The 12,500-nt window shown below is 38.2% G+C and overlaps 1 protein-coding gene across 1 annotated transcript in view; it reads right to left on the reverse strand.

Annotated features, from left to right (window-relative positions):
* Window positions 1–12,500, reverse strand: part of LOC137988706 (inactive tyrosine-protein kinase 7-like) — a 145,470-nt gene that overhangs the window by 46,024 nt on the left and 86,946 nt on the right. The window contains exons 7-11 of the mRNA XM_068834679.1: window positions 12,498–12,500; window positions 9,202–9,453; window positions 6,299–6,550; window positions 681–953; window positions 1–198 (exon numbers count right to left, since the gene is read on the reverse strand). The exon at window positions 1–198 is cut by the window's left edge and continues 75 nt beyond it; the exon at window positions 12,498–12,500 is cut by the window's right edge and continues 276 nt beyond it. Coding sequence (XP_068690780.1) covers window positions 1–198; window positions 681–953; window positions 6,299–6,550; window positions 9,202–9,453; window positions 12,498–12,500 — 978 coding nt within the window. The remainder of the gene's footprint in view (window positions 199–680; window positions 954–6,298; window positions 6,551–9,201; window positions 9,454–12,497) is intronic.

Raw genomic sequence — 12,500 nt, forward strand, 5'->3', positions numbered from 1 at the left:
CAGAAACCTTGACTCTCTCGATAATGAGGATGCTCCTGTCCCCATTCTTAGTAATGTTAGCCATTTTACGCCTAGAAACAGTATTTATTATCCATCTTATTTTCGATGTTGGGACTCTGGCAAGGCAAGTCAGATTAAATTTGTCACCTTCCATTCTTGTTTGGCAGGACTCTCCAGAGATCACGACAGTCGGCTTTTCTGTAGATCAAATGCAATATTATGCATGCTTTGATTTATAGTATGTTGCTACATCTCGAACATAAACGCCAGTGAGAACAATACTGTGATTAATTCTGTTGTAATAACATTGAAGGAAGACTTCACATTTTTGTTGTAGCAAATTAACCATTTTATATAGCCAAGATTCTAGTCGACCACAGAAAGCTCTTATGCGTTTATAACTTTTCCTGCATCAACACCTTCTACATTTTTGGTCGTAGTAAGGAAAAAAAATTAAAAGACGACGAATTAAAGCTCATAAAACTTGAAAATTCAATAGCCAACTAGTTCCGAACAGCATACATAATTGCATCAAAACCACCATTTTCATGGATTCGAACTACCATTATAAAGAAAGTCAGAAACTCAGTTTGCTTGTTTATGAAAAAAAAAATGCTTGGGCTCAAAACAATGTGTCAGCTTGTGATTTACGCTTTTCACAACTTGTGATCGATACGAACCTAACACATGAAGAGTAGACGTGGAATGTTCTTCACCGGCCTTGTTTGTAGCCTTACACTTATACGTTCCCTCCATCCTTTTTGTAGTATTTGGTAACTGGAGTAGAGACCAGCCCGAAGTATTCATAATGACAGCAGTTGGGGGAAGCTCTCCCTCATAAAATTTCCAAGACAATTTTGGAAGTGGCTCTCCTTTGGCTTTGCAACTGATGTTACTTGTTTTTCCCTCAGGAACTGTTTGGTTTCTTGGATAGACATCAACCACAGGATGGACTATTTTAAGGCAAGTAAATCTAGGTTATTGAATACGAAAAACCACTGAGATGATACTTTAATATGTAAAATGATCTCCTTACAAATCCACATGTAGTTAGCATAATTCACTACAAGGGTGCATTGAGATGGAAAAATCGGCTGTTGATTATGCATGCAAAGAGCAGAGTGAGCTTTTATCATGTCATTCATATCCACCCAGCTCGAGTTAACTCAAGTTTTCAGGTTCCCTACTGGGAAAAAGAACTGGTTTGACTTCCACAAGTTAAAGTAAGAAAAGTGTCAACAATAGTAACACCTGTTTCTTTTCTTGGAGGTTCGTGTGCATATCTAGGCGGCTACTTGGCTTGGCCAAAGATTTGTCGATTTACAGTAAAACCGGTTGTTCATTTGAGCACCACTTTGCAATTTTGTGACGCAATGTTGGTGTTTTGATTAGCAGTTTGCTCCGAGGAAGTTGCAAGTTCAAATTTCAACTTGCTGCCAGCTCTTTACGTTCCCATGCAGAGTCAGGTATTTGTACCCGTTCAAAACAACTTTGATCTCCATTTATTACAATATAAATTTACGGCATAATAACTCTACATTAAGTCGGATTCGTGAGGCTGTGCAAAAATTAATTCTTAAATGACAAATCCACAATGTATCGCTTTCGTGATTGTTTGCAAACCTTGAATTACCGCAAGTTCTGGGAAAACGGTTCGTGTTGTCTCAAATATGCCTTCATCGACTTGGAACAAAGCTCACAAGAATTAAATTCAGGACTGTAAGGGGAATAAGATATCAATTCAAAAACACGATTTCCTAGCATTAAGCGCAACTGGTTTTTCTCGAAAAGTCCGTGGTAAAAGTCCATACAACAACATCTCCGTTCACCACGACTGGACTCCACGCGTAAACTTTCTTCGGAGAAATTAATCATTTCAAATCCATTTGACGGGCCTTCCAAAATATTAAAGTAATCAATTCCAAACCAACTATGGCGAAGGTTCACAATATAGTTACAGTTCGAGGCATACCATTGGACTTCAACTGTGCATACGTTGGCAAACTTAAACTCTCAACTTGCTCGGAGCACAGTGCTAATCAAAAACGCAACATTGCCTGACAATATTGCAAAGTGGCGCGCAAACGAACAACCGGTTTTACTGTAATTTAACTGTTAACCGCAGCAGACTGAGGGAAATGCGATCGGTCCTGAGGCTATATCTCCATGGACACATGATTGTGTAGACCATGATAGGCCTATTAGTAAGGGTCTCTGTAGTGGGCTTTAGGACATGTAAATAGTACACAATCTGATTCAAGCCATTAGTTTCACTGCGGAAAGGAAAAAGGAAAGGAGCTTTATTTAAGTGTCAAATCGTTCTAGCGCTGGAGCACTAATTGGGGACACTGTAAACTGAAACCAACAATTAACGGAAATCGAGTCAAATGTTTATGCTTTGTTCTCAGATAAATTGTATAGTCTGAAAACACCGGCGTGAAAAAACAAAGATCCTTGAATAGGACCCACATATGCTGTGGATTTCATTGTTAACATGTGTGTGAACACTAAATGGCACGGTCAAAAGGTGTACACGTTGCCGGTAAACTCCGTTCTCAGGTTAAATCCATTTTAACTTAAGGCTAAATTGGTGATCCTCGTTTCACCTAGGTTGAATACGCAATCAGATGAATTGAAGGAACTTTTCTTTTTGAAGTAAGAGAAAAATTAGGGGCAGGTTAGGATTAGTTTCGGTTATTAAACATGAATATCAAATGACTTATTATGCAAACGTAAATAATGGAAAGAACTGTATTAGATTGAGAATGTTCGCCATAGTAGTGTAGTAGTGAAGACGCAGGACTATGGATCTGGAAGGTCCGAGTTCGCGGAGTACCGGTAAGTGCATAGTACAGTTCTTTATTCCCTTACTATGCTGCAATGTTGAGACTGAATGGGTAAGTGTATGAATACAGAAACCGATAAGATGATATGAAACATTAAGAAGATGAGGTGAGAAATGAGTAAGACAGAGCTTAAGTGAAGGAAAAGGTGTTTTCAACTTTTTATAGGGGGTTGATTAGGTAGAGTGCGTATTCAACCTAGATTAAAATGAGGATCACCAATTTAACCTAATTAAAACGGATTCACCCTGAGAACAGATTTTACCTGAAACATAGATGCTACCGTTCGTTAACTTGTGTGCGAATAGACTACAGCAATAACGTGAATCAACCACACCTAAATTGGTTACCATTTCGTTGAGACGAGGACGTGAGCTTTTAAGGTAGTTTTGTATTGGTCATCTCTTTTACAGATGTAGTGGCCCTTAAAAGAGGCGTTTACGCTGCGCGATTGGTCAGCGCTATAGGTCGTAAGGAAATCCGTCAAGAAACAGAAACTTATTGTAATCTAATCTAATTTCTACTTGTTCTACCGCGATTCAATTATGGCATTCAAATGCATGAATTGTCTCGTTCTGGAGTATTTATCTGATCAGTTCATTAATTAATTAAGCGCTCATTTATATCAACCGTACAACTACAAACTCACAGCTGTTAAATATTTCTTTACTTAGATCTACAACTAGCCAAAAAACCTTTTATTATAGAGTAGTATCTCTTTGAAACGCTCTACCGCAGAATATTACGTTAAATTGATCGTTAGCTCAATTTAAAATTATGATGGGAAAAGAACTCCTAATGGACAGCAAGCTTAACTTACAAGATTACAGATTGCAGATTATGCGCCGATCAAATCGAAACTTTAACCACCCCGGGCAAACCCCGGGCATTTGCCGGGCGAGGCCTTCCCGGGGGTGGGGAATTTGACCTTTGCCCCTGTGGGTGGGGGAAATTGAACCGGAAGTGTCAGGTTTCAAATATATATTTTTTTTTTTCGGGCACCGAAGTCACTAATAGCTTTAAACACGTGTTTGGACCTGTTTTGCCTTGCAAAAAAAGGTCTTCAAAAGTTGTCTTCAAAGGAATTTTGGCTGTGTAATTCGTCTTTGTCATACTATAGAGTGAATACAATATATATATGGTATTTTTTCCCACCCCAATTTCATTGTAAAAGTTCTATGTTCTGAGGTAATCAACCGGCACTGAACAATTTAAAATACATGCAGTCGTAAACGCTCCAAGCTCTGTTGTTGATAAGAATACAGTACTCTCGTTAAACCACCCTTGCCGTGTTTTGGAGTTAGAGAAGCTTACACTTGCTTATTGAAATTTCCCGACTTGATTAGTTTGTAAGAAGATTACGACATTTTAATTTATAAGACATTTTTGATGTTCCGAACATCGTCGTCAGTTACATAATATTTGAAAAACCGTTAGGACTGTATAACAACTAGGCGAAACATGCATAATTAATTATGATTAAGTGACAAAGATAAATTATATATTCGAGTGAGATACAAAACGTCAGAAAGAATATAAAGTCTAAAGCGTAAGGGTCAGGTTAACGTCAGGGTAACTTGAGGGGGGTGGGGGAGGGGACGTTGAAGTTTCTAATTGATCAACGCTCACACCTTATTCCAAAATGGCCGCCATTTTAGTATTCTTTATTTTCATGCAAATTGGCAATTATGGCCTTGCTTTCAAACGTAAAATTCAAAAGAAAATTTAATCTTGAACGAGGCCGTAAGGGCCAATTTGCATGGAAACAAAAGAACACTTAAATGGCGGCCATTTTGGAATAAGGTGTATTACAGCTGCCTTAAATACCCAGCTATGAAATAGTTTAATCATCACTTTGTATTTGATTTAAATGTCTGAATTCTAAACTTTTACTTATGTAGTACTAATTTTATTCTGTGCTCTATTATTTTTATCTTGTTATATGTTTCACTGCAAAGCCCTACGGGGACGTAAAATAAACGTATGTATATGAATATGTATAAAACCCACGAATTTGGTTGAGGATGTTGTGCAAGGCTTTATCCAAGCATGGCAATCTTTTTGAAGTAATAGCGTTTCAAACCTACGGAAAATAAAATGGCTGTTTCACATTTCACAGAAAATTAAATGACCATTTCACGATTCACGAAAAAAAAAAAAAAGAGCCGTCTGCCATAGAGAAACTCATTGGGAAGAGCCTCGCGACCTTCTGAGACGATTTCCGAGCTTGTTTTCGCCGTGTTTATTGACCGAAAAAGCTGTCAAGAGGGTCTTAATTGCGAGGGTGGGGGGGGGGTGTAGCTTTTACGGCTGACGGTTAAATAATTTGTCTTTTTTTCCGTCATGGTTAACTTATGTGAAAAACAAGGAAACGTCCTGTCTGCTAGTTACTAGAAGGCTTCAGTAGACATATAACTGGATAGTTTAAATCATTGATTATCACAAGGTGGCTCATGAGTTTGTGTTGTTCACTCGTGAAACTTTGCTGAGGCCTTGGCTTGTCTTCCAAACCTTGTCTTCTGCTTCGTCAACTCCAACGCCTTCATCTGAGTCACCTTCGTATTCTTCAACCTGGTTATTAGTAGTACTAGAGGACGTAGGGGTAAGAAAGTTTAAAAAACGGTATGGAGTGCTCGGAAGTCTCTTAAGACTAAATATTTCAAAATACTACCTATCCCAAGGTTTATTATTTGGTCGTTTTCACGCTTAACGGTTAACATTTTTCGATTTTTCACGGCTCACGCTTAATCCCATTGAGACCCTGTGTCAAGGCTAGCGAGGTCATGTGTCGAAAGCTCACGTTCCAGTAAATCTTGCAATCCAGATTTAGTTGTTTTACCTTGCTCTGCTGAGTTATATTTATAGTCCATTGTTATAATTTCTAGGGCTCCTTCTCCCAAAAAATAAATATAAAAACAAACAAACAAAGAAAACCATGAAGCAAGATCACGTCACAGTTCACGGAGAATTAAACACCCGATTCTCATTTCAAGGATAAGTATTCTCAAAAATCACGGCTTATGTTAATTGACAAAATCACATTTTACGAGGAAAAAATGTCATCTCACCTTTCACTGAAAATTAATGCAATACGAAGGGGTATGGCAAGTTGGACTTGATCCAATTTAATTTCTTCATCTCTTGGTTCGAAATGAAACCAAAATGGCAAGATTATGTAATCGCTCTTACTTAAAGGATGCTTCCAGTGACTTTACAGAGTCGAAGTTACTTTATATGCTCCAGCCCTGTTATAACATCGTTTGTAAGATCGTAATAATTAATTAAATGTACGACTGTATGCTATTCTTGTTGTTGCTCAATCGATGACATTTCATGTAAAGTAGATTGATTTGATTACATGTGTTACAATTCAAGACCATTTTAATTTATGTTACAGTTAAATATTCAAATAGTCAAACAGTTTCTTTGGGTGCCTTGTGATTTAGCTGACTTACCTACTACGTCAATCCAAATGTTGCCGCTTATATTTCCTGCCCTGTTCATTGCAACACATCCATATTGGCCGGCATCTTTGAAAGTCACATTAGTGATGACAAAAGTGTTGTTATTGGACAATTGCGTTCCATTGTTAGTCCAGGTCACTTTTGGTTCTGGGTCTCCTCCCTCAATACATTTTAATTGTAATGTAGAGTGCAACAACACGGGCATAGAGTCTCTTTTAAGAGAAGCATCCAGCTTAGGAGGAGCTAGAGAAAATCAAAACTATAAACATTACACAATGACTCAATCGTCAAGTGATATATATGTGTTCAACTTGCACAATTAATATTTAAGAAGTATCACCATGCAGATGAGATGATTTGTTTTGCATAGGTATACAGTACAATTCCGCGAGCAAGAACCTTCCATTCTGCAATTTAGCCTAAACAGGTTCTTATTACATAATGGTAATTACACTGTAACAGAAATGTAGGCCATCTAGGTTCTTAAATAGGTTCTTATCCTCTGGATTAAAAGAAACACATAGTAGATAACATAGTTTAGTGTTATTCGGCCTTCGTCCCTGGTGCAGCAGCCAGTTTTTCCCTATCCCTTATTTAAAATTTAAATAAAATTTAAATAGAGAATTTGAAAAATCACTTAAAAATTAGTATAATAAGTAAAATCCAAATATCACACGAATCTTCAGAACATCAATCAATTGATCTTACTTGCCAAAGTGCACACATTTTTTTTAGATTTTAGGAACCTGTTTCAAATTTTAGGGTCAACAGGTTCTTGATTAGAGGGGGTCTAACTGACTAATTTTAAGCTAACAGGTTTTCAAAATAGGTTCTTACTTGCGAGGTTTTACTGTATTACATTATTGTTTCCAAGTGTTTGAATGGATTGAGTGTTTTTTAGTTATCCATTTTGAAGAAATGGGGATCTTTGGTGACCGAAGTGTTTCAACTTTGTTATCTTAACGTTAGAATCAACGTATGAAATGCACCTTGTCAGAAACAAATTGGCCTCAAATGGTAAAAGAACTTGTTAAACTTAGTCATCTCACCAACTTGAAGCCTCTTGGGTACGAAGACCAGTGAAGCATCAGGTGACAAATTCTTAGATTAATGGGACAGTCCTGTTGGACAGTCCAGTTGTTTGGTGTGTTAGGCACAAATTTTTAGTAATAACTAATTATGCAATGCTTTCTCAATGTGAATTTCTTGTTTTTTGGCTGATAGGTTGAAAATAATATGGGCATGAATAGATCAGTCAATCCTTTCTGTTATAAATAATTTAGCATCTTTGCGAATTCACAACACCTCATCAGAAAATGAATCCGATAATAGAACAATTTTAATGCTAAAAATGCCACTAGCCTAGCCCTAAGAATACCAAAACTTGTAAGGAAAGAACTGACTATGGTAAGATAACTAGTGACATTCATTTCCAGCTTATTGTATGAGGAACCTAAGCAACCCTTTATTCATTTTTCTTATTTTTTGTCATCCTTCGACAATTAAGACGACAACCTGGGTCCTTGGTGCGTTTTTCGCTCTGTTTGCAAACTGTGTATTTTTATGTCATCTCCATTGTGAAGTCATTATTTTCTTTATTGCCTGTAAAACCAGAGTGTAAAATCTTAGTCGTCACTGTTTCTTTCTTAGCTCTTAAAGTGCCCCTGTGATAAAAATAAAAAAAATCACTTCTTTTTTTCTCATATTTTGAAACTGTGTTTGCTTAACACCTGACTGGCAAAATTTTGAGTTTTGATTTTTATCCACAGGCCGTTTACTTTTAGTGCAAGTTTTGGATTTCAAGGTCGGCCGTTGTTCAGGCTCAAAACTGACCGATTGGACCTCACAGGGCTGGATCCAGGAAAACGTGACGTCAAAGGCTCACTAGCGTAAAATTTCAGCGTGTAAATGCAGTTTATTATATTGCCTTAAGGACAATTTATTTTCAGATTTTTTGTCTTGCTTAAAATTGCGTTAAGTATGAGTTAATTCACAGAAAACCTCAATGATGTGGCCATCCAAAAAGGGTTTCGGGCATACTTTCCACAATGCCGATAAAATCCGTTTTCAAGTTGAATCCGTTTTTACTAACAATCGGCGTCAAAATTGTTGAGATACTCTTATCCTTTAGAGTCGATTTCAAGCTGGGTGCGAAAATGGCTCCCTCCCCTGCACCCCAGGGACACTGTGTTCTTTCCTGTTTCCTATGAGCCTTGTCAACAGCGGTATAACATTGATTAGGAAGGAGGAGGGGGGGGGAAGGGAGGGAGTGGTATCCCGGAAAAGTACTTTTTGGACAAGTTGTTTTTGCAAACAATGAATGTGTGGTTGCCAGTGTGCTCTTTTGGCAACTGTCACAACTAATTTTGTCGCCGACTGAAGGTTACATTGGTAGCCCTTATTTTACCTAGGGTGAATTCGCACTTTTTGGAATCTAAATTAAGCCTAGAGAAAAATGAGGGTCAGGTTAGGATTACTTTTGGTTATTATAGATGCCCCTCTGCATGGATATCAATTGACTTATTATTTAGAAGAAAATAATGAAAACAACTGTGTTCAGGTTGAGCATGTTCGTCGTTGTAGTGTAGTGATCAAGACACAGGCTACAGATCTGGAGGGTTCGAGTTCAAGAGTTCGAGTTGTAATGTTGAGACTGAAGGGATAAGTGTATGAATACAGAAATGCAGGGGCGGATCTAGGGGGAGGGTGCACAGGGGGTGTGCAACCGGCTAGTCGCTCGGCACCTGAACACGACCCATGTATCACCTCGGAGCAATGGTGTCAATGTCATTGGGGTCCAGCCTGACTCTCAAGTCTGCGTTCTAATCACGACCGTTCATGAAATAATATTTATGTCTACCATGAAAACTGTGATGCATGACGTTCCTTCTTACCATCAATGATAATATTAATGCTGTCGTTTGCCGAGCCTCCTTCGTTCTTTGCTACACAGGTGTAGGTGCCTTCTCCTTCCTTTGTTATGTATCTTTTAACCAATGTTGCTTTCTCTTCTGTTAACGGAAGTTTATCTTTAAACCAGCTTATTTGGGGCTTTGGCAAACCATCGACGACAGTACAAATCAAAGTAATATTGTCTCCTTCAAGTACATTATGGGATGTTCCTAATAGCCGGACATTTGGTGGAACTTAAAATAAAAGAGAAAGGCCGGTTAATATAATAAGATCTTACTTGAACTGCAGCAGTTCATAATTATTTTGTTTTCTGAACTTCCCAGAAAAAACAGAAAGGAGTATGCTTGTCTTCTCTTTCCTTACCTTTTTCTGGCATAAACAAAATATCTACACTAATAGCAGCCAAGGTGAAAATGAATTTGAACACGGCTTGTAAAACACTGTCAAAGCTTTATTTTGGTCCTACAAGGCGAGGAGGATTATATTGAGGCACCTAATTATTATGTAAAGTTATATTTTACATAGCTTTGTTGTTTTTGTTTTTTTTTTTGCCATTGTTTTGCCTAGTGTAAGTCATTTGAGTGATTTTATTTATCTACATAAGTGATATTAATGTTTCTTAATTTACTCCAAACGTAATTATTGCTAATAATCTGGTATCAATCAGCTTAATAGTTTTAAGAAATTTATTACTTTTCATCTCGTCTTTATCTACATTTACCAGACACGTACACACTCTCTGTTCCAGGATTGTTTTCGTTTCAGCGTGTTGTTAGGATGTTGTGAATGCGTAAAGCACACGTAACAATGCTCTGGGAAGAAGACAATAGGTTGATGTTGTAAAGTCAAGAGGACTTATTAAAGTGGTACTATGATCAAAAAATCATTTCCTTTTTTTCTTCTGATTTTGAAAGCGTGTTCGCTTAACACCTAACCGGCAAAATTTTGAGCTTTGAGTTTTATCCAAAGGCTGTTTATTTTGAGTGTAAGTTTTGGATTTCACGGTCTGCCATTACTCGCATTCAAAACTGGCCGATTGGACCTCAGATGGTTGGATCTAGAGAAAATGATGTCATCTACTCACTAGCTTAAAATTTCAGCGTGTAAACGCAATTTATCATATATGCAAAACACGGGTTGAAAAGTCTGAAAGCCCGAAACTGCCGTGCTGCATATTAATTAGGCTGCGTACACACGCATTGCATTCTTAAACTAGTGAGTGTTTGACGTCATTTTCTCCTCGACCCAGCTCGCTCAAGATTTTGAAGTTAGTAATGGCGGACCAATAAATAAGAAAACTCCAGCTAAAATAAACAGGTGTCTTTTTAAAATCAGAACTTAAAACTTGGGTGAGTTAGTGTTTAGTTAACATAGTTTTGAAATCCAAAGGAAAAACAAAATTTTTTTTTGGTCGTAGTACCACTTTAAGCCAAAAAAGTTTACAAAAAAGGTCGTCAAGTCTGAAAAAGGGGCAAATCTGAAAGGAGGTCAAGAACGGAAGTTAATTCTTGTTTTTTCACAATCAGTGTTTGGATCTGCAGGAGCAGGTTTTCATAAAACAGGACTCCGGGCTTTTCTACATTCTGTCGCACGTTCTGGAACAGCAGTTTCAATTGGCATAGTTGTCACTATAAAACATAGCTGGTGTCTTCGCTTGCATCTTCACTTGACTGGTATTCCTCTTAGACAGAACAACTTGTGGAGATTCAATGGCAACGTTGCTCCTATCTTAGCAAACAACTCCATACGGCTGCGGTTCCAAATGTGTCAGTGCCCGTCTTGTTTCAAAAGAACCTGGACACTTAAGATCAAATCCTCGAATTCGTCTTGCCGCTTTATTGTACTTATAGCTTGGCTATCACTTTCAATTTCTCTCACTGCCTCGCTCTTCCAATGCTGTCCCCTTCTCAGTACGTTTCGTACGAATTCTCCTCTTAAACAGACTTTCTTCTGGCTTAAACCATTGTAAGTGGTGGAGTTGATCTCTATGCCACCAGATACTTGCAAGTTTCGGTCTTGTATTGTTTTCCCTGTGCTTGAGCTATTCTGATTCACTTTAGAATAGACCTGTTCATCCTCTCCCCTTTTCCATTTGCTTGGGGCAGTAATATAGCGTTGTCTTCCTGTGCTGTACGCCACAAGCGAGGCCCTCCCAGGGAGAGTCCTTGTTAGCCTTAAAATTTGCTTTTCTTCCCTTGTTCGCGAAACTACTCTTAAACTTGTTCCCAGCTTTTTTATCCCTAAACTTGTTCTCTAAGATATTTTGTTATTGCTTCCTTATTCCTCAGTTCAAATTAGCCATGTTCCCTTGTTGACAGGGACTCACAAGCTTTGTAGTGCTTTAAAAATACAATGGCAACAAACTGCAGTCTGTTTTCAGTGGAAACTGTGGAATATAATTAAGTGAAAGTGGCAAAGGAAGCCTGAAAAAACCCAGGCTGGAATGCGGTTGAGACTCATGACAGTGCATTTGCGCTGCACTTGCTCTAACAACTGAGGTACAAGCCCGCTGATTTGTGGTTAATTGAGAGCTGGTCAATAACCCATTTTCGGTATATTTAAATTCAGTGCTAAACAAAGGCATCATTTCCAGGCTCTGGGGAATAAACTCATACAAATCCTCATATTTATTTTCCAGACCCTGGAGATGATGCCTTTTGTTTAGGTACCCCAACTATGCATAGTCTACTGCTAACCGATATGTACTTCTTGCACTGATCAGAATTGAAGGGTCACTTCTTTAAGCATTGGTCTAGTTCGAGATCCTCTTAATCATCTGCTGAAACGTCTTCATTTACCGTGGTGTCATCCCACATGGAGTTTCCGGCACAGCTACAAATCAGACAAATCTGAGCTGAACGTATGTGAAAGGTGAGGCGCTTTTAGCGAACTAATCCTCAGTGGGTCATAAAGTGCCCCAAGGTACCGGTCTACCTCCAAATGACACTACTTTAAATCAAGTCTGCTAAATACAATACGTTGATTAAACTTCTGGAGTACTTTGTCAACTGTTGGTGCCATTGTTTAATGATGGCCTCCTTCGTCGTTCTAATGTCTAGGGATTTGACAGATTCGTGGGTACAGTAGAATGGAGTGGTAAGTCGTCATTTGTTACTTAGTATTTGCCTACCATTCAAGGAATGACGTTGATCTTATAATGGGTTATCTTACTCGTGGCCTTTTTTTCTGGTGCTCCAAACTTGTGCTAGCTTTTGGGAACTGGTATTTCTCTGATTTCTTTACGAGTGCAACCCTTGTCATTTCCGCCTTTACCCACCTA

Source organism: Montipora foliosa, unplaced genomic scaffold (genome assembly GCF_036669935.1).
Source record: "Montipora foliosa isolate CH-2021 unplaced genomic scaffold, ASM3666993v2 scaffold_425, whole genome shotgun sequence".
Taxonomy (NCBI): domain Eukaryota; kingdom Metazoa; phylum Cnidaria; class Anthozoa; order Scleractinia; family Acroporidae; genus Montipora; species Montipora foliosa.